The sequence below is a fragment of the Halyomorpha halys genome, unplaced genomic scaffold, assembly GCF_000696795.3.
Source record: "Halyomorpha halys isolate HHAL.00 unplaced genomic scaffold, Hhal_1.1 Scaffold121.1, whole genome shotgun sequence".
In the NCBI taxonomy this organism is placed as follows: Eukaryota; Metazoa; Arthropoda; class Insecta; order Hemiptera; family Pentatomidae; genus Halyomorpha; species Halyomorpha halys.
This window is the reverse complement of record NW_027107242.1, coordinates 1,662,005-1,686,388: the sequence shown is the minus strand read 5'-3', so window position 1 is coordinate 1,686,388 and position 24,384 is coordinate 1,662,005. Positions and strand designations below refer to the sequence as shown.

The 24,384-nt window shown below is 30.8% G+C and overlaps 1 protein-coding gene across 2 annotated transcripts in view; it reads left to right on the top strand.

Annotated features, from left to right (window-relative positions):
- The window catches only part of Nmdar2 (NMDA receptor 2), a gene marked incomplete at its 5' end in the record, with an annotated part of 971,135 nt that overhangs the window by 409,867 nt on the left and 536,884 nt on the right, over positions 1-24,384 (top strand). For both annotated transcript variants that reach the window (XM_067045541.1, XM_067045540.1), the window contains 1 exon segment: positions 20,264-20,559. In XM_067045541.1, the coding sequence (XP_066901642.1) occupies positions 20,281-20,559 (279 nt within the window).

Genomic DNA, 24,384 nt, shown 5'->3' with positions numbered 1-24,384 from the left:
AAAATATATACAAACAAAAGAATAGACAAGATGAACATAATCAAACTATCTGTATAAAAAATAAATAAATAAAATAACATAATGATAAAATAATATCTACAATATTTACACAATCGACCTGAGGATCCCTGAGCCCACTCTATCCCCCACGTGTGAGGGGGTAGAGCAGAGCTCAAAAGATCCCAGCGCATCCCTCTCGCCATATCACTGGTAAGAGCCAGTGAAGGCTGAGCAAGTGCGCTAAAGCCGCACTCAACTTGAGTGGAGAATCTGACCATTGCCAGAACTCCAATTGTCCAATTGTAGGGAAGGGTGGAACTAGATTAGGTTTGAACCAAAGGATTAAGATGGTTGGAAAGGTTTATATGGAATTTTGAGAATTTGGTTGGTATGAGATCCAGGACAAAAGGGAAATGTAGATCATGGTGTAGTATTCTGTATGTAACATTAATCCTTTTTTTTTTTTTACTTTATTTAAAATATCAAGTTGGCAAATTAACGATTTATTCCTTTATTATGAATTATTTAATCCAGGAATCGTCCATTAAAGAATTAGTTACAGATGGCCGAGTTTAACATCTATTTGATGAACGGGGGATAATGGAATTATACCATTTGAATGGTGGATTTAAAATGTTACATCAAATCAAAAATCTTTCAGATAGAGATAGAAGCCTACACAGGCGCATCAAAAAGCTTTCAGAAATGGTGTATCATAATATGAGCGAAATGAAAATGATTCCTGCTGTTTCAGATATGAAAAAACCTGAGCTCTTTTCAAATAATCTAGCTGGCATCGACGGGATCTATCCTATCTTTTATCTTCCCTTTTATTCAGATTATGTCCACCAATGCAAGAACTTTTTAAAGACTAGTTTATTCATCAACTGAACAATCAAGAAATCCATTTGCTATGGACCACTTTTTGTCCTTAAAATCTAATGACAAGAACTTTTCACGAAAATTCTACCAACTAGCAAGAATACCTCAAGGATCAATAATCGGCCCACTGCGGTATATTATTTATACACACAATATTCATATTAGCTACAAAACAGTAACATGCGCAGACAATTTCCAGTCATATCAAAATCCTACTAACGTAATAAATAACTAGTGATTTTTTTAAACAATTTTATTAAGTCAGGGCAAATTCCAACTCTGACGTTAAAATTATTTTAGTTAATATTCATCCCGAATTTTAATAAAAGAAAATCTTTTAGACTAACATTACTGTACTTACTTTTTGCAAGGTGTTAAAAAATTTAACTACCCAAGAGTATTAATGTATCCACTTCAGTAATCTACGGGACAACCAACAATACCCACGTTCACAAACTTCAAATTGTTCTCGGAAAAACTTTTTGGGCAGCAATCATTGTAATCTTGCACTGAGTAAACATATAGCATCACTTTATGGACATACTCTACATCAGTGGTTTCTAAAAGTTTTAGGGCACCCTTTTTGAGATAAAAAAATATCGGTACAATCACTATTTAAGCAATTGAATATGTAGGGAGAAACAGTGCAAAACAAATGCTGCAATGCACTGTATATTTTTATTTATTTTTTTTAAATGTTTTAAGCAAGTGGCTTTCGCTTGTTGCATCACTGGTACACATTTGGAGCACCATAGGATGGCGCGGTATCCACATTAAGAACTGCTGCTCTACATGGTTAGCAGAAAAAGACATTCATCTATACTCACTAAAAAGATTTAACTGTAACATAATCGGATATACTAATGCACTAATTCAAGGCACATGCCCTATACACATACACATAACGCGGTTAGAAGGCTGACTATAAAAGAGGTGAATGTGGTTTAGACAGGTGATGTTAATTGTAAAAATAAAACAGGCAAATGTACAGCTATCTTAATTCACTATGACAGCCATTTAATTCTTTGGCTGTCTAAATTTGTGAAGAAATATTTTAGGTGCCGACAGTACCTAGTTTTGTTGGCAATCCTTTCAGTATGGTAAAATGTAGGATTATAATTTATTCATATAAATATATTTAACGATTTATCTAAATAAAAGCATTAATTTTTTTTAAATATTTAATATTTTAACAACATTTTGCTTATATAGGAGTATATCATAAATGACTTTCAGAATAATAGGATTACACTTACACAATAAACCGACATAGAATGGTAGTAAAAAGAAAACCCTCCACGTTATTCATGAATTTTCAATTAGTCGTAAAACCAGGTTCCAAGACAACGTAATAAGAACTAAGACGAAGTCAAAGGATAAAAGAAAAAGGACAGTGCAAATAAAATAAAAGAGAAGAGACGAGCTGGCACTAATAGGATCGGTTGGGGGAAGTTAATCCACGACTCCTATTCCTTCTGCACGGCCAGTGCACTGAGAAATTAACTACGGATTCCAGGTTTTTGTCGCTATAGCATTTCTGTTTGTTTTTTAATAGTCTAATGGCCCGAACCATTAGTTTAATTTGTATCGTTTAATTGTATTATGATATTTATGGGATCGTGATGGAATGTATGTGTCGAAATTCGCAAGAAAATAGGAATGATTTGTGATTCACTTGATTTAAACAATATTCATTTTTTAGTTTTGAATTTAGATATATTGAATTTTTTTTTTTTCAAAAAACTAAAAACTTAACACCTTAAATTTAAAAATTTAGATCTGATTAAATAATTGCCACAATTAAGGGTAATGAATATTAGTTTATTCGTAGTATTCATTCATAAAATATGTAGAGGAAGAAAATGTAAATGATTACAACAGTACTAAAAAAAAAAGAAGGAAAATAAAAGTTAAAAGGGAAAAATACAAATATGATATTTATAAATAAATATATTGTAGATATATCATAAACTGATTACATAATAATTTATATACAATTACAAGTGAATGCACATTAATTTTAAAAATTAAAAATGACAAACCAATCTCGTTGAAAATCAGTTCTCAAAGTGCTCAAAGAATATTTAGTCATGTTTTGAAATATCCTGTAATATACCGTTTAATGATTAAAAAAAAAAAGAGAAAGGTTTAGTGAAGTCATTGCCGAAATAGTCTGCAGATCCGAATCTAACCAGGTAAGATGACTGTTTTAAAAAAAAAAAATGTAAAAATTAAATGTAAAAACGGATTTTAATAAATTTCTATTGGAGGACACAATGACTAACTCAGACAACAGCTGTTTAATGCGCCATAAGGTTTCATTAATTTTTTTTTCACTAGTGGTCCATATCATGGTAAAAATGTATTGGGCAAGACATTTTTAAATTACTTCTATGTTAATTTGAATAGAATTAACTCAACGATATCAGAAATTTCCAAGGACAGGACATATACATTTAACTAGAAGTGATAGATAATCAATTTGCTCGACAAGTTGTTATAAATACCATCTCGAAGCTATGCGGAGAGGAAAGGGCTAAAGATCCATTTGGGTTAACTCTATTGAAGCGATCTGGGTCCGTCCAAGTGGTCGGAAGTCTAGAGATGTTTGTAGAGCTCCTGCTTGTACCGATAATGTCAAGTGGATAGTAGACTAATCGTTCTCAACTGAATTGATAAACTTCAGACTGGAGCGACAGTAAAGATAAAAATTACTTTCTTCTAATATTTTTACTTCAGAGTTATACCTTTATTCGTCCATGCTATTTTTATTCACAAATAAAAACTTTAAAGGATATAAAACATAGTACTTATGTCTGAAGTTTTTATAATTTGTCAGGTAATAAAAAAAATAACTGTTTTTTCAATAAAAGCACTTCTTAAGCTATATTGAAATTTTTTATTCCCTGGATGGACTGTGATTAATTTGACATCCGTTAAGGGACAGATTATATCCAATAAAGCAAGATTATTAAATTTATAAAGTTTTTTACTAATAAAATATCTATCGGAAAAAATATTATTTAATTATTAATTCCTCCTCTTAGGGGAGGGGAAAAGAAGAGGGAATTCAAATCCAGTCCTAGTAGAATTTTGCTGTTCAATATGTTGTATTAAGTTAAATCATATTAGTGAATTACCTTGAACTAAATAAATTAAAATTGGAATAAATATACAACAAGAGAATTTTTCTAACAAATTGATTTGCTCTTTTTGGATAATTTATTGTCTATTATTGATGTATTTAATAAATACATCTCAAATATTAATTACAACTTTCAATATTGTTCAAGGAAAAGAACATGTTCAATTTCAATAAAAGAAAACATTGACATCTCAGTCAAACAATCTCTCCTTAACCGTGGACAACAATCAAAGATAACAAAACCATTATGGTTCTTAATATAGATTTGAAAACAATCAAATTTTTAAAATTAGTATATTTATTTTGAGTTTGGAGATTTTAGATTGGGTCTATTAGACTTCAGTAAAACGTATAAAAAAATCCAAAGAATTATCATAAAAATCAATAAATTGTAATGGAGGTAATTACTATTGATTATAATTTTTTTAAAAATACAAATAAATTAGAAAGTATTTGTATTGCTTTTCTTTTAAATGTAGTTCTGGCCGTAGATACCATAATAGAGAAAATAAAGAAGCTTTTTTAGGCTATTTGATTGAATCTTTCATAAGTAACTTTGAATTTCTATTCTTTATGAGCACAGACTTTGCTAAGTTTTTTATTTCCCTTGAACTTTCCGCCATGAGCTGTTTCAAAGTCGCCTTAGGTACTGAATTCCTCTCGACTGCTTCTCCAAGTTCTATATCCTCTCTAATTACTCTTTGAGCTGTTACGAGAAGATCTTCTGATGTTCTGCTAATTATCTCGATCAAATAAAATTTTTAATAACTGTGCATTCATCAGATATAAGTTATAATGGAAATAATCTTTACTAAAACCGTAATTATTCAGTCATATTTAGGAAACGTATGTTTGTATGTAAATCAGAAATGAACGACACATCTAACAACATTATTAAATATTTTTAAAAACTCCTAAAAATTATATAAATATGTAATAACATTAAAAAAACAAGTAGCTGAGACATTACTATATTATATTAAAATTTCTCTTTTTAAAATTGTTAATAAATATTTTTAATTCACAATATCAAGTCACACATAAATAAAAACCCCAGACATGATTAATACTATAAGTTACTGTAAGTTTCTGTATTATCTTTTTCATCTATTTCAGCTTAAATTTCTACAACAATAAAAAAATAACTTCGATATTGATTCGACAGTATTTAACAGTCATCTTTATTTAATTTCCAATGTATCAGCCTTTAAAATAATTTATTCCAGCCTTTAAAACCATTATTTTAATATTATAATGATTTTTTACCGATGGTCAAAGAAAAAAAAAATTAGATCAATATTATTTAGGCATTATACCTTTATATAAATTATTTAAGAATAAAATAATTTAAGAACATTAATCTATTTTTAAAAACTATATATAAAAACGTGGGCTAAAAATAAAGGTTATGCTCCTCACTAATTTTTATTTATTTTATTTTTTTTTGGAAGAAGATAATTGACCGCATGAATTAGATTGGAAGAAAATAGTCTGGTTGGTGGTTAATAAAAGTATCAAAATAGTAAATGAATACTATTTAATGTTAACCGACATTTCGCTCCACATTCCAGGGCTTCATCAGAGCTTGAAACAAAGATGAACTGAAGTTATCTTCTTTTCTTTTTCATAAAAGTATGTTAAATTTTCTGAAAGTTATATTTTATGGAAATTATGTTTTTATTGCAGATTTTCATAACCTACACAATGAAATATATTGTTAGTCGCTTGAGAATAAAATCGACATAACTAGCGATTTTTTAAATACATATAGGCTAATACAGAAAATTATTTTCTTTGCTTTGGTTGAGGATCAATTTAAAAAAAATGTAATCAACTTAGGAATATATGGGTGTCAGTTAAAACACTTGACTCCATTACGCATGTGTAATTAAATGGACTTATTGGAGTTTGACATAATTTTTCCGACACCATCTTGATATACGGCACCGATAAAATTCAGATTAACAGTAATAGAGGTTTGGATAGTTACTTGGATTAGAGTACAATATTTTTAGAAATATATTATATACAATACGACAATATAAAACAAAATGAACAACATTTTAAACTAATTTAAAAAAAAAAAAAAACGACCGTGAAAACTTTACTATTTCTGAGTATTTAAATAGTAAAATTTTCACGACCGTCATAAACCTTCCCCTCGTGCTATGTCTTGACGAACTTCCTTATCTTCTTACATTTAGATACATGACCTCCCCTTCCCACAATTTCGTATTCAGAGCAGAGTTGGGACCATCAAACATCCCGCTCCCACTCTAGCTCCTTCGCGGGTCTGTCCACTAGCCACTTTTTAGTATTTTCTTTATTAGAATGCCTATATTCTTTGCCCCCGAAGAGCAGGTATAGTCCATTACTTTATAGGAAAATATAAATATAAGTTCAAATTATAGTTTTGTTTTTAGGCTCAAATCACTTTATTGTTTGCATTTTTCATAAATTTTTAATTAACAAAAATATCTTCGAAGCATTTGGTTATAGTTATAATACAGGGAGTGTTATCTCTTAAGGTCGTCGGTTCAAATATACTTAACAGGCTAAATGAAAGATACCATAGCTTGATGTTAGAACGAAGTAGTTTCCCTCCTACCTGGGGTACATACAGAGGAAAAAACAAGTGACCAAACAAAACGAAAATAAAATTGGAAATTAGAGCGGAAATGTAATTTGCTTATTGAGATTAGTTTTTTTTCTTTTTTTAGTATTTGTCAACAATGAGTTTATTATTGATAGCACTAGATCATTACTCTAAATTGGAATTTCCTTAGTTAATGAAATAACCTCCTCACCCATAACTAAAAATTTTAAATCCAATTTCTATTTAAAACATCGTGTAAAAATTCAAAAGCAAATACAGGTTAATTCAACAAATTTTTAATAATACGGTAAATGATATTCTTAGCAATCATAAACGTACAGACATTGCTGTACTAGGTATATCACAATCCTGTTTTCTCCCAAACAGCCTTACTAATTTTCACTTTATACAAACAAAACCACAGAGATTGTTCTGTTATCTAACTATTAACACTCAAACGCTCACTACATTAACACGAATTGTTTGGAATTGCTCCAACTGTTGTTAATATATTGCAGCCTCTGGTTGCAATTGCCAAACCAAACTGGTAGGAGATAACATACATCACCTGAATCCATTTCAGGCAGAAATTCATTAAAACAGCGTTGCGATGCCGTATGTACGGATTGTATCGGAAAATCTACTAGGTGTTTCTCTCTATTTAATTCGATATTTTTGTACTCTACGGATTCAATTGTATTGTATAATACTTTCATAATCTTTCTCTATTTCTGCAATTTTTTCAACTACAATTATTTTTTCAAATAGCTTATTTTCGGAAACGGATATATTTTAAAATAGTCAAAAGGTAGTTGATGTATACACTATTTACCATTTATAATATTTAGAGCCTACGCCTGTCTTTAAGAGCCAATAAACAAAAAATATATCGACTATGTCAATGTAGTAATTTATTAATTCTCCACTCATAGTATCTGATTATTTAAAGTATTTTGATATTTATGTATTATTATTTATTAATTTATTACTCTACCCTGCCTATTAGACAATACGGGTGTTCGCAGCAGTGGGTACAACTCATTGATATTTACGTAATAATGCATTCAATTACTTCTGGTCTTGTATATTCATGATGCTAACTGTGATTATGGATATCATATTGATTCTTATTAATTAACCTCCGGCCCTTTTCTAGCAATTAACCGGCAGTTTAAAGAAAAGGTAGATGTAAATATAAATGTAAATAATGGTAGTATAAATGTATATATGTAATAAAGACTATCATTTTATTATTATTAAGAAAATATATGAAGTGTTGAAAAAACACTATATTCGGTAAAATAAAAAAAAATTGCCTGTGGCAATATTATTGTTAAAAACTTGGAGATGGCTAATACTCTTCATTTAAATCGTCTATCTAAAGATTATTTTTTACAAGTTTTTCATCTCACATACTCCGGATTAACCGTTAAAACCGTTAACTCGGTCCTGGCTGGGGTAGACAAACAGGGTTGTAGTAATTGCACTGTAAGCTGCAAATAATGTACTATGGAGCTGAAAACAGAAAAAAGAATTAATAAAACAACGATCTTGGATCAAATAAACTTATGAAATTTGTATTTGGACCAGAATAACATACTAAAATCATATTTAAAAAATAAATATATTAGTTAAGGTTTTCGCGATTTAACTAGAAAAATTTTCATTTCTTTTTTTTATTATTATACTGTTTCATATGATGCAAATTTTAAGCTCGTCTATTTTACACTTAAAATAGGAAATAAGCGTACTGTTTATTTTGTAAATACCTCGATGGAGGTCTACAATGGCTCAATACAAGTAACTTTTTTCAAAGATAGTTCTACTCGCCAGTAATGTATTATTTTAAGTTCATGCTTCATATAGGTAAATGTACTTGAATGACAATTAAAAAAAAAAATATTTTGAAACTTTAAAACGTCGTAAGGGTAACTTTATGTAGGAATATTATTAGTATATATTTTACATACGTTTATTGATTTTCATAAGAATCAGGAATATGCTATTTAAGGTAAAGAATCCAAAGCTGAGCTCGATTTCTGAGAAAAACGAGGTTTTATTTCTCATTACAACGATTTTGGTTGAGTTTTTGATAGTTTTAGTATTGTTACCAAGCTTAATTATTGAATATTATGAAGGCTTACTTTTTTTTCGGATGAAAATGAAGACATTGTGTCCTCAAATTCATATTTATATCCCCTACAGAACCAAAGATATGGAATAAAACGTGTTTTGCAAATGCAAACTTTCCTATTTTTTTCATTGAGCGCATGAGTATGTAATATTAAAGTGTGTCTATTTTTTCAACTCGGAGATCAAGATAAAAGAAAGGACACATTTGGGACCCTTTTCTTGTCAGTTTATTCTTTGGAGTTATGAATGTTAAATTCTAGTTTATTGCTTCCTTACCCCGTAGTTAGTGGACTATAAGATGGAACACTAACAGCGACATTCAAAGACGGGCCCTAACAGATTCAATGGACAGCTGTACGGATACCTGAGTACTAAGGAGGAAGTGCTGTAGGCATGACCTATAGCAATGGTAATACCGCCACCAGGGCGAATACATTTGCATCAGCTAATTCCTTCCATTGTTTCCAAGAGGACAGATGTTTTCCGTTTCTGAAATACGGCCGTTTGGTCTCTATTTAACATTCAGCAGTGGTGATACGCCTCCTACAGCTGATAAATGCCTCTGCTACAGTTGCGGTCAATGCTTGGTCAGTAATATCTCTAGTACAATTCACAGTTATTTCTTGTTGGGACATCAAGCTGTATTTACTTTATTTCTCTTATTAATCAGAATAAAAATTTCCTTGTGATTCCATTAATAGTATATAACAATATATTTTTAGTCATCGAATTAATGACAAAATTCGTTAAATAACTAAACAAAATTAAAATTATAGAAAAAAAATTATTTATTTTAGTTTGATAAATTATAAAAAAATAATAATAATAAATGATATAATAAGAAAAATTCAGAAAATTATAATAAAACAAAAACTAAAGTAAATTAAAATTTTTATAAAAATGGAACAGAGTCAGTTGAAATTACAGAACGAAATAAAAAATGATAGGATACTGAAGCATAAAATTACAACAAAATGGTTCTGTATCCAATTATATAAAAGAGATAATTTATAATTTGTATGCAATAAAAAATAAAATTGAACTATTGAATTGAGATAAACTCAAATGAATAATAATGAGATGCTTTGTTAACCTCTTAAATAAGAGGTAATTTGTATGTTTCAATAGGAAATGAATAAAAAAGCTTCATTAATGATAAAATAAAAAATCCATATTAAAACTTATTATAGCATAAAATAAAAGGGGCTTCTGGAAATAGAATGAAAATTCCCAGAAGGATTTACGGACCTAAGAGAATACCTAAAGGATATAGGTTGAGGTCGAATCAAGAAATCTGTAAGGAAACAACACACCTAGAGACTAACGCTAGGTTGGAATCCTGAGGTTCTCATGGACACATGATTAGGATGAAACCTGAAAGACAAAACCATGGAATTTTTCAATGAATCCACTGTCAAAAAAATTCAACAGAATATTTCAAACAAGTTAGGGATAATATGGAACAAGTGGGGCTGATGGACCGGGATTGTTTGGACAGAGATGAGTACAGAAGGACGCTCAAGGGAGTGAAGGTTCTTTTGGGAAAGAAGCCCTCCAAAAAGGGTCTTGCATGGTCTGGGGGGTTTCGGGGAAAGCAGCAGAGCTGTGGAAAGAACATCGACCCCCGGTGCCGCACGTGCGGAGTTCCTGAAACAGCAGAACAAGTAATAGTAGATTGCTCCGCCATGGAAGGATACTAAGGAGCCAGGTTGTTGAAAAAGACTTCCGTTTCGCCATCGCCGAGTCGGACTCTCCCTGTTTGATGGAAGAAGAGAATTATGATAGAGGAGGGCTGGAGCAGCCTGGTAACTGTAGGAGGTACCCAGATGGATGCGCACCAGGAGGACCTACAGAACGGATGCAGTGGACAAGGTGCACTAAGGCTCTAAATCTAGTGCTGGACTGCACCACAGTAAAATATTTAATAAAAGAATAAAAAAAAAAAAAAAGAATTGAAGATCTTTGGGAGCAGTGGCATGCGCAAACCCCAGCGCACTACCCCACTGCTCCCGTACTCCGTATGCCAGAAATGGCAAGGGAGGGGGATCAAAAAAGAAAAAAAAGGTCTGAGGAGAGAAAACGTAGACACGCAGAGCTCATGAGGGACATATGGGATCTTATATCTTCTCCCATTTGAATTTTAAATACATGTTTAATTTATTTTTATCAAGAAAAAACTCCCTTTTCAATGATGCAAAATTGTTTTTATTCGATTATATTATTCTCAATAACAAACAAATTAACTCTCTTCTGCAAGTGAATTTTTTTTAACTGTTTCTTCTCGTTAATGATTTCGATATAAAATTTCCTTACGTCGTCTAGAAAATACCCTTCAAGATAGAGGGGAAATTATAAAATGAGTCCAGATATAAAAATATCTGTAATAGCAGTCAAGTACAAAAAGTAAAGAAAAATATATTAAAACTAAATTGCTATAAAATCCAACTTGTGTCTACTCTGACTAAATTAAAATGTTTTTTATCATTGAAATAGGAGATTTCTTTCTTTTTAGGTGCTGACAATAAAATATACATGTGCTGGATTTGAAGGAAATTAAACGCCACTGAAATATATTTAAATAATAATAACAATTTATTCAATGTATTATATCTCAAATTTCGTCTATCCTACTAGAATCTTTTTTATACCAGTTGGTAAATTTTAACGTCCTTTAGATACCATAAAAATATCAAGTTGATGAGCTGAGTACTCTATGCTATATGAATGATTATTTTTATTTTTATTACATATCATGGATTTGCCAAACCTCTGTCCGTAATGGAAGAAAATGGAAATCATTTTCCATTTAAACACATCTAAATTATTGGTCGAAATCTTTAAAAGTTACTTTTTATTGTCGTGTATAATTCATGTTTAAACTTCTTTAATTTATTTAAAATAATTTCAAACCTAATGTGGGAAATAGTAACATTTCGTTAGTATACTACATCCTAAAAAAAAAAGCCATACCTGATTAGTCATTTTTTCCCATAGAACCCTATTATCTTTTCTCAAAATGTCATCTCTAAAACAATTATTCTTTTTTGACCGATTTCTAATGGGAACATAATTAAAAATATTTCTAAGTTAATGATTATTTGTTTAAGAACAACAAAATAAGCCAATAATAAAATTTTAATGCATGATAATTGCATATTAAAAAATAAAAAGATAAGCTGAACTCCTGATGGTCCTTGTTTTCTGCGAGACAGCTTAATGGCACGATTATTATGGCTTTTGTTCAAGTTGTTTTTAGTTGGAAAACACTGCCCACTTCAAGTCCTTTATAACGTGTAATAACAAACAGAATTCAAGGTTAAGAATCTATGTTCTGAGTCGTGGGAGGATGACTGCATTCAGTTGAAGTATTACTTAAGAAAAAATTAATTTTCATGAATACAGTGTAGTGAAAAATGCTTAGAATCGTATTAAAAATACTTTAAACAATAAACTCAAATATTATATGGTTACAGATTAGGGAATCCGGGAATGTACCTGAAGACCCCGCTCTTTGCAAAGATATAAAATATATAAATAAAACAACGTCTAATCGAGAAAATTGACCAATTTAATAATTATTACAAGCCCATAATTTCTGACAGTATCCAAAATGATAGTTAAATAACTGATAATAAGCACCATCATCGCATATTAAAATAAAAACAACATATCAAAGAAAATAAATAAAAAAAATTCTACCTAGAAACTGGCCTAAGTATAAAATCTCATTTCACCTCCCAAAAAAAAGTTGAGATAGGCAGACTGTTACATTTGAATCATAACAATACCCTTAAGGATATCTTTCTGTAAGGAAATTTTTTGGATCCATAAAAACCTCTAGTTAATGTGTACTAAAATAAAAAGTTCCATTATATTAAAGAAATTCGCTAAAGAACGATTTTGCATTGGTTTGAGCAATACAAATATAAAAGTTACCTCTTTTTGACTAGGATTTCATTGGATTCATTTAACCTATTTTTTTTCATTGTGTCTTATTTTTAAAATAAGATTTATAATGAAAAAAAGTTTTGCATTTTTATTTCATCATAAATTTTAATTTATTTTTTTTTATTTTCCAATGTCTTATTATTTTTATATTTTAAATAGCTTAATTTTATTGTTAATAAATTAAAAACAATCAAATTACATCTTTTTTATAAGTATTATTTGTTATAGCAAACTCTTATTATTTTGTTTTTATGATGGTTTTATTTTATCTCAAAATTTTAAATTATTATTTTTTATCACACGTTTTAATTAAATTTTATTTTGTTTGGTTATTTTTTATTTTATGTTTTGTTTTTTTTCATCACGAAAAGGCCTTGAAGACCACACGCATATCATAATTCCAATGCTTCTTCTTCATCTGCATCGGAAGCAAGTAATACTTACAATTACAAGTAATTTCTTAAGTAATACTTCAACTGAATGCAGTCATCCTCCCACGACTCAGAACATAGATTCTTAACCTTGAATTCTGTTTGTTATTACACGTTATAAAGGACTTGAAGTGGGCAGTGTTTTCCAACTAAAAACAACTTGAACAAAAGCCATAATAATCGTGCCATTAAGCTGTCTCGCAGAAAACAAGGACCATCGACTTGGGAAGAGGGTCGCTTAAACAAAGACAATCTTTTCAGGAGTTCAGCTTATCTTTTAATATGCAATTATCATGCATTAAAATTTTATTATTGGCTTATTTTGTTGTTCTTAAACAAATAATCATTAACTTAGAAATATTTTTAATTATGTTCCCATTAGAAATCGGTCAAAAAAGAATAATTTTTTTAGAGATGACATTTTGAGAAAAGATAATAGGGTTCTATGGGAAAAAATGACTAATCAGGTATGGCTTTTTTTTTTAGGATGTAGTATACTAACGAAATGTTACTATTTCCCACATTAGGTTTGAAATTATTTTAAATAAATTAAAGAAGTTTAAACATGAATTATACACGACAATAAAAAGTAACTTTTAAAGATTTTGACCAATAATTTAGATGTGTTTAAATGGAAAATGATTTCCATTTTCTTCCATTACGGGCAGAGGTTTGGCAAATCCATGATATGTAATAAAAATAAAAATAATCATTCATATAGCATAGAGTACTCAGCTCATCAACTTGATATTTTTATGGTATCTAAAGGACGTTAAAATTTACCAACTGGTATAAAAAAGATTCTAGTAGGATAGTCGACATTTGAGATATAATACATTGAATAAATTGTTATTATTATTTAAATATATTTCAGTGGCGTTTAATTTCCTTCAAATCCAGCACATGTATATTTTATTGTCAGCACCTAAAAAGAAAGAAATCTCCTATTTCAATGATAAAAAACATTTTAATTTAGTCAGAGTAGACACAAGTTGGATTTTATAGCAATTTAGTTTTAATATATTTTTCTTTACTTTTTGTACTTGACTGCTATTACAGATATTTTTATATCTGGACTCATTTTATAATTTTCCCTCTATCTTGAAGGGTATTTTCTAGACGACGTAAGGAAATTTTATATCGAAATCATTAACGAGAAGAAACAGTCAAAAAAAATTCACTTGCAGAAGAGAGTTAATTTGTTTGTTATTGAGAATAATATAATCGAATAAAAACAATTTTGCATCATTGAAAAGGCAGTTTTTTCTTGATAAAAATAAATTAAACATGTATTATAATTCAAATAGACCCGCCCCAATTGAACAGTTTGATATATTTTAACACCCTTTAGTACCATGGAAAATTTAAGGTGCTCAGGTTAGTACCCTAGAAGCTACCCACTTTTTTATAGTTTTTGTGTTGTAAAAATAGCATTATAAACCATGGGTTCACCAAAAATCCGGAGATTGAAAACGGAGTTTATTTTTTGACATATCAGAAAACTATATATATCATAATTTTTATATTATCATTTTTATTTTATATTATAAAATTACCAAATACAATTTTTATTTGTAGATCTGTATTGTTAAACTTATTTAATGAACAATTTTATTTTATTTTTTAAGACACATATGTTTGTTGAGATCAAGGATTAGATTTTGCTAATTTTTTACCAATAAGTTTTTCTAGTAATTCCATCTAATCTAAAAATGAATTCAATGGTTCTTCTGAAATTTTAATGATTTACGATTGAATGTTATCTAGTAAACGTTTACAATTAAGGAGTCATGAGTTTGGTAGTTGTTTGCTTGGTTGTAAATATTAGCCGCATGAGAGCATACTCTAATGACGCTGTGGATGAACTTAGACCATTAAAACTATTTGATGGAGATTGAGTAACTTTAGAATTATTATCACCCAAGTCTTAAATGCTATGCATCATACCTAATGATATGGTGGGTAATTAATTTACGACCTATGCGTGCACAAGCACCTCAATGGACCTCGTTAATTGTATGCCTTAACAGATAATTGATATATTGATCAATAGCGCAAACTTGAACAACGTAATATGACATGCTACCAGAGGTCGGCTAATTGGTATTTTGAAATTAATGTTTGATACCTGACTAATACTAAAATTCAAACATGTACCAGAAATTGACTAATTGCAAGGATAGGAATAGCCCATCACTTCATTTTTCGTATCACTTGATATATAAACAACAGTATCTCATATTATGATCCTGACTTTAACAGCACCACCAACAGTAACTAATACCAGAGCTGGTTAGAACGATTTCATTTAATTGCAATACATGAGTCTAAATATAAACCTGCGCACAACTATATTGCAAAATTCGAAATTATCAATGTCAATTAACAGAAGATTTTATTTAAAGTTACTTGTGCTTGTTCCCACTCACTCTTGGGGCTTAGAAAAAAATACTTGTCAAAAGCATAACTTTACATATTAATCTTTACATGCTAACTGTTAATAAACATATGCGGAACAACTCCAAACGATTCCATATTTAATGAGCACTCTAACACTCCAATAAATGCCATTGTCATTACTATTAATGCCTGCTAGCGTCTGTAGATGACTGGAAAGCTTCTAGATGAGGAATTTTCTCGTCCGATATTTTATATCACTGGGTACTGCTCTCCCTCATGTCGCTCGTGGCATTTTAACTGACAGTTGTGTAGTAAAAAATACAAACTTGTGACAAAATAATATGAAAATCACTAACTACACTACAATCCTGTTGCAATTACAATGTTAGAGTAGTAATATTGTGATTCATTATTCCTTGTTTCAATTTAACTCAAACCTATGCAAGGTTAGCAATGCTATATGCTATCCTAAACAGAAATTTCAAACTAAAACCAGAAACAACTGTTTTTGTATTTAAAACAATTCTCAGGCCACTGCTGATGTATGGCTGTAAAGTCTGAGGAACGGCGTCCTTTACGAAAAGGAAAAAACAACAATCTCTTCAAAACAAAGTCCTAAGAATCGCGGTTAATGCTCCTTGGTTCATAATAAATAGACTATTGCATCGCAAATTACACATGGAGTCAATAGAGGATTACATAAAAAATAAACGGTTCATAAAGCTCCACTCTCAGTTGCCGAGAGTTAAAGGAGCAGTGACCTTCAACCTGGGAAACCCAACCTCAACCCGAAGACTGAAGCCCAGGCTGCTGCAGGACACTCTGTTATAAATTTTAATAGATATAAAATTAATTCATAGTCACACTACCTCTATTTTACTTATTATTGTTACTAATTTTATTTATTCATTTTTTTTTCTCTTTTCTTCTCTCATCCCTTTTTCAAAATAACTTGTTTCTTTTTACTATTAGAGGGCTATTGTTTGTTTTATTTAAGTGTACCAATATCATTATTTTTTGTTATTAATTTTACTTTCCTCTTTTATAAAGAAGCATTATTATTATCTATTTATTTTCTTTTTCTTTTTCTTTTATAATAACAAAGACTATACCCCCCATAATCAACTATTAAGATATAAAATAATAATTTCCGTTTCTATAATTTCTGATGATGTATAACTAAATTTTTAAAAAACTGAGGAATTTGAGACATAACCTTAGCAACCTCGTTTCTAAAGTCGCGCCGGTTCGATTCTATCCTTGGTGGATTGACTTATATTTCGTAGTAGTATCGTTAAATGAAAACACAACCCTTCCACTCTGCTTAGAATAAACCCTCTCCTAACCTCGTCTGATGTAACCATCTATCATTGGTATTCTATTTAAGCATGTGATACATGAATGGGAACAATATTTATTAGTCATTATGAAATATATCATTCGTATCACGTAAGAAGTAAGGAGGGTAATAACGGGCCACAGTTCGTTAAAATATAAGCCCAAAAAGATGAAGTGAAATACCAAATGTCCTGTCGTAGCTGGAAGGATGAAGAAAAGTAAATCCTGATACCTGATAACGTGTTGTAGCCAAATATCGCTGGGTGTAGTTTCTTGTACTACCAAAATATCGCTAGATGTAGCTTGTTAATTTTGTAGTTTGTCACTTCCAGTGGACAGAAGGCCGACGATTATTGAAAAGCGCATAATACTTCTTATATTGAATAACAATGATCTAAAATCAAGCATAAATAATGTTCCTCAGTATCCTTAATTTATGCTATTTAGATATTAATATACATTGTACATGGTTTTTCCATCATCTGATTAACTCTCGCCATTCTTCTTCACTAAGTGCATTGTCTTAGTATAAGATTCAAATGGTATCTCTCAACAAACGATGAGAATTTTATAAAAGATCCAGATTTTTTGTTCATAAATTTGGTTTCCCATTTCTCTGTATAATAATCATGTATTAATAATTAATCAACAAACGTATAAGTATGCCAAGATGAAGGTAACGGTCGAAATAATCGGATCAGTTTAAATGTATTAACGGTCTGTACTTTTCATGCTGTATGCATTTAATGATCAGAAATATTTTTAATGGTTAATGGAAGTATTATTGTTAAATTAAGATAAGTCGTCGTTACTGAATATTTGAACAGTTAAGTTATTAAATCCAAAAAAATATAGCATTTATTGAATCTCAATAGTATATCAGCTCTTAACAGTGAAGAATTACGGTTTGAACATTTCTTGGCCATGGAACTTGGCTCCAAATGACGGGCGAACAATGCCAGATCTCCGAAGCTACTCCGTTAGACTACTGGGCAGAAAACCTGTCCTGAACAAGTAATTGGGAATTAGGACTTCGTAACTAGTTCTATAGGCTCTGATGTGAATGCTTTGAGAATACTAAGTAATTTGGTACGGATCAAAGTTCGAACTTAGGTCGCGTCTCATTATTTGATATCGACTTTTCAGTATAATTTCGGAGGATGATTAAATTGAAAATTCAGTCAGGGAGGAAAATGTTTTAAGAGATAATTCGACACCAGATTTACAGAGCGTTGATGGTATTATTTTATGTTCAAATATTACAACAGAAGGTTTTATGTTTTCTTTACAGATTAGGATATAAAGCAATTAAAGGTTTTTTTAATTACCTAACTGTTAAATACTGCTCGATTATTTGTAAAATTAATTAAATAAAAATTAAAATCTGTACCACTACAACACATGAAGGGTCAGGGGTTCAGCACTTTGTAAAGAAGTACTATTACTAAATCAACGGTTGTGCAAGGAGGTGATTTGGTCAGAACCACGCTCGACCGCTAGATTTTTACCCAAATAAAGAGGCTGGGTGGACCCCAGGAGGGCTCCAGAACCCAGAGGAGTTGACTCACGGCTACAGTGTAACAAAAAACAATTTTCGGCTCAGCTGGATTCGAACTCAAGTCCTTGGAGTTAGCAGCCACGAGCTTTACCCCGTGGCTACCGCACTCTCCATAATAATTACTTGAGCAAATATCCTATTTTGTCACATTTCATTAATTTTTGAAACTCTTGATTGTATATCAACTTAAACTACCAACTATCATTTAAATGTCATATCATATATTGTTTGTTTGTATGACAGTTGACAGTGCTAAGTTGATCCAAAATTTAAAGTTTTAAAAATTAATGAAACTGTGACAAAATAGGGTTTGTTTATTAGTTTTGAAAGGGCGTTTAACAGCGTGGTCATCAACGCCCGTTGGTTGTTGGCTTTGGTAAGGCCTAGTTGTTTTAGTCATACGTGACAAAATAGGGTAATTAGACTTGAAATTAATGGCTTTGGCAGAATAGCCTGCAAAACGTATTTAAATAATTGGTTGTGAGATGTTAATTTATATTTAAGATTGTCCTTGAGGATAGCCGAATCGGTCGAAACATTGGACTGTTGCTGATATAATAGTGTTGAGGCTCAACATGGATACTAATTGATTTAAAAAATAAATAAATACCAGTCTCAAGAAATTGAAAAATATATTAGATAAACTTATTGTAAAGAATGGTAGGACTTAAGAGTGTGCGTAAAAATGAACAGTATAAATACATAGTGGTACTAGTGAAGTTAATAATAATAGCTCTTTCACAAATTGTTTATTTCTAAAATAAAGCCAACAGATATATATTTTGTATTATATGCTACAAAATTAGAGCAGTAATTTTTTTAACGAACCTTGTTAAAGCCACCTCAAATTGACTTTTTTTTTATTGTAAAGCTTTAAAAGAACAAAAACAACTAGCTGGTTCGGATATAAACATTTATTTGGTTAATCTAAACATTCGGAAGAAAACTTAAACTAAAATAAACAAAAGGTTAATAAAAGTAAAATAAAAACAAAACAAAAAAAAAACCTTAAACAGAACAAAACTAGGCAAACAAGCTATGACTAAAAAATAAACTAATTTACAAATTAATATTGATATATAAAATAATGTACGAAGAGGAGAGTGACCTTCCTGAAGAAAGGATGATCTACTCCGATGGGTCGGTGGAAGATATTTCTGGTCGTAACAGTAGTGTAGGACTATTGGACGATGGGAAGATATAGGGGCTGCGTTTCTTTTAAAAGTGGGCCGACGACTATGCTGGCTCAGTAATGTATTCAATAGTCTAATTCTAATTAAATTAGTCACCTCAATAGTACTCATCAATTATATTGCTCACAAGTAACAGTCATGATGCATGTATCTCAAAAATGGCCAAACTAACACGTTATAAACGCAGATAGGGCTGATTAGACACTATCATGGCCAATAATTAGTAGGAATTCATACTCAAGTCGTAACGCAGAAAGGTCTGGTTTAGGACTATAATTTCAGTTAACACACTCAAAAATGTTCAATAAATAACATCAAATGAACGCAGACAGAGCTGGTTACGAACGATCATGGCCACTAATTAGCCGGATGGATGGTCGGCCTGTTGCTAGGCGACGTCTTAGCAACTGTTATCAACTCTGACCAGCAACTGTCTCTATTACATAATTATAACACACAAATATAAATTCATATTTTTAATCTCAAATAACTAAAATAAGTATAATTAAATTAAACTGTAATACTAATTAAATACTATTTACAATAAAACACAAATTAATTATAAGATTTGTCGTTAACAAATCTAAACTATTTATTTAAAAATTTCTGTAGTAAAGTTTTAAAATTTCTCTGTTTCAGATCCCGATGATTAGAGGATGAGAGCTCCTATCGTTCTAATGTTGCTGCTCTCCGGGTCTCAGGGCTGGGGGGTGCAGCGGAACCAGTCCGGGGTGCGAATAGGCCAGCGACAGACCAGCTATCTCGGGGGCAACAATGTGAGGGGGAGCGGGGTGAAGATTGGGGTCAAGGACAAGGGCTTCACTAGGGTGGTCACGACCACTCCCCCTCCGCCCCCCACGCTACCGCCTCCGCCCGACCCAGCCATCAAGAAGATGGTCAAAGTTGGCCTCCTTGTCCCGAAGAGGCAGTTCGGGGTGAGTACTCCTTAGGTGTATCCCGTATTGTGGAGATATATTTTATCTGTCATCGAAAAGTTTGATGCGTTCCTTTTTACTCAGTTTAATAGGTATATTTATTCGAAACAAAAATATTTTTAGTCTAGAACTAGTTATGAAATATAAAAAATGCTGAAATAACTCATTAGTAGTCGAATTAGAACTGTCAGGTAACATCGTTATTTTATTTTTTCTATTTATTAAAAAAACAATCAAATACTTTATGAATTTAATAAAAATTTAGTTCTAAAATCCAAAAAAGGGACAAAAACAAACATACATAACACTGTTTTGTCATGAGGTGTAGATAGTTGACAATAGATTAAGTGGAGAAGATGGTGGTGGTGGAAGGGGGGTGCGGTCAGGAAAAAACATGAACAAAAAATTATTTGTTCCTACCGACGTTTCGACCTGAGTTTCAGGTCTTCATCAAAATAAAATCCAAAGAGGTAACAACCATCATTTGGCGAAACATAAAATTTAAACTCTAAAAGAAATAATAAATTAACAAAATTGGAAGTGCACCAATGAATTGAATTATAAAAAAATAGTTAATTGATATCAATTGAAGATGAAGTATAATATTATATAGGTAAGAAGATATGTAGAAGCTATAAATAAATATAAATAAAACAAATAACGATAAGATAGTAATATGTAAGTAGTGTTTGAAAACTGAAAAACAATTTTAATCAACATATTGAACAATGCGTAACTTATATACCTTACCTATCCATTGTATCATATATTTCATTATTCTTTCATATCGTTCAATATGTTGATTCAAATTGTTTTTCAGTTTTTTGATACTGATTACATAACTTATCTTATTCATTGGAGCGCGGAATGTACTGCTCGCGAGTCTTTCTTGATGTAGAACAGGCTTTTGATCGAGTCTGGCACCCAGGACTGCTATACAAGATCCGTAAATTCCTACCCCCTACATATTATATCATTATCCATTCTTATCTCTCCGACAGGTCATTTCATGTAAACCACAACAGTGCTAATTCATCCCTGTTTCCTCAGTCTGCTGGTATACCTCAGGGTAGTATCCTTGGTCCTATCCTTTATACAGATTTTACAGCTGACATCCGAACCCATCCTAACACTATTCTCACCACGTATGCCGATGAGAAATTCCTATTGTCAGTGAATAATGATCCTTCCATTGTATCCCAATCCCACATCACCACCCTCGAAAAATGGTGCCAAAACTGGAGGATTAAAATAAATCCCACCAAATCACATTTACCCTTCGTCGTAAACCTTCGTCTTGCCCTACAGTATCTTTTAATAAGCCCCACTTATTCCTGTTGAACAGATCCGTTACTTAGGACTAAATCTGGACAAACGACTGACATGGAATCCTCATTCAAGACTGAAAAGACAGGAAACTGCTCGTCGATTCCGACTATTACAACATTTACTAGACAAACGGTCCAAACTTTCAATCCATTACAAAAGACTGATCTACATGACTACTATAAGGCCTATTTGGACATATGGAGTTGAGCTATGTGGCTCCACTAAAGGATCTAATTCCTCTCGAATCCAATCCTTACAGTCCAAAATCCTTCGTAAAATCCTTAATGCTCCTTACTTTGTCACAAATCAAATCATCCATCAGGACATCAATGTTCCATATGTTGCCGATTTGGCCAGATCCAGATACCATTCCTTCCATAATAAACTTCTCAACCACCTAAATCCACTTGCTTCTAACCTGGCTTCTCCTTCATTACCTAATAATCCTCCTAGGCGTCTGAAATGAAGATGCCCTCTAGATCTTCTCCTTTAGAAATATTTTTGGAGTTCTATCAATGGGTAGATTCTCCACATGTTTTTATGATGTCATAATATCACTTACAGCAAATTCACTTGATGTGTATATATGTATATATACAGTTGTAAATATCAATAAATAAATAACAAAAATAAAATAAATAAATTGATTTTCAGTTTTTTGACACTAATTACATATCTTATCTTATACATATGTTCTTACCTACAATTATTATATTTCATCTTTCATTGTTTTCAATCTGCTACTTTCTAATTCCATTTTCTGTTTATTGAAACAACAATCAAACACTTTATGAATTTACTAGAAATTTAGTTCTAAAACGCAAAAAAGGACAAAAACAAACATACATAATTTTTTTTTTGTAATGAGATGTAGAGTGTTGACCATACATACCCGGTCAGGGGTTGCGGTAAGCAAATCAACAAAAAATTATTTATTCCTTGCCGACGTTTCGACCTGTGTTTCAAGTGTTCATCAAAAGAAAATCAAAAGAGGTAACAACAATCATTCAGAGAAACATAAAATTTAAAAGAAATAATCTACTAACAAATTTGGAAGTATACATAACAATGAATTGAATAATACAAAATAAAAGATTAATAATAATGAAATGAGTTAGTAGATTATTTCTTTTAAATTTTATGTTTTACTGAATGATGGTTGTTACCCTCTTTTGTTTTTTTATGATGAAGGCCTGAAACTCAGGCCGAAACGTCGGTAGGAACAAATAATTGTTTGTTTATTTGTGATTCTTTGCTGACCGCACCCCCCCCCACCACCATCTTCTCTACTTATAAATCTATGGTCAACTCTCTACATCTCATTACAAAAAAAAATTATGTATGTTTGTTTCTGTCCTTTTTTTCGTTTTAGAACTAAATTTCTAATTAATTATTATCAATTCAATTTCTAATTAATTCATAAAGTGTTTAATTGTTGTTTCAATAAACAAAAAATGGAATTAGAAAGTAGCAGATTGATAACAATTAAAGATGAAATATAATATTATGTAGGTAAAAACATATGTATAAGATAAGATATGTAATTAGTGTCAAAAACCTGAAAATCAATATGAAAGAAAAAATGAAATATAGGATACAATGGGTTGGTAACTGTTCAATATATTGATTCAAATTGTTTTTCAGTTTTTAAAACAGTACTTATAGATCTTATGTTATACATATCTTCTTGCCAATATAATCTTATATTTCATCTTCCATTGATATGATATAATTAACTGTTTTTTTTTATAATTCAATTCATTGTTATACTTCAAAATTTGTTAGTTTATTATTTCTTTTCAATTTTATGTTTCTCTGAATGATGGTTGTTACCTTTTTTATTTTTATAGCCCTGATGAAGACCTGAAACTCAGGTCAAAACGTTGACTGAAAAAATAACTTTTTGTTTATTTGTGTATTTTTTTCTTTGCTGACCGCACCCCCCGACCATCTTGTTCACTTAATATCTTAATATTGTTTTAATATTATTGACCTGTAGCTATTACATTGCCACAAAAGCTAGCGGGGCTTCCATCACTCTAATATTCTTACTAGAGCATTGGCGTTTAGGATTTAGTGACCTCAGTGTCCGTGAGCTCTTTTAGTCGCTGTTGATATGATACTGGGTTTTTTGTTCCTTGATACAGTTGTCGTATAGTTATAAATTATAACCAGAAAACCGTTAGAAAATTAATTAAGTGATAACCTGAAAACAGATATGAACCGCAATAAAACCTTTTGAATCAAAGTTTATTCTAAGTTGAGTCAATATGTTGATTCTACTAACAAGAAAGTCAGATATATGTATGCCAACAACAAGTGATTCCTTATTCTGATCAGGCTAAATATCTCGGGAAGATATTGGATGAAAGCTTTTGATGGAATGAATATTAAATGAAAAGAAAAAAAATACAGCTTGACATCTTTAAAAAAAGAAACATATTGTCTCTTAGTTCTGTTTGAGTTTTTTTATTCACAAACAAGTCTGTAATATAT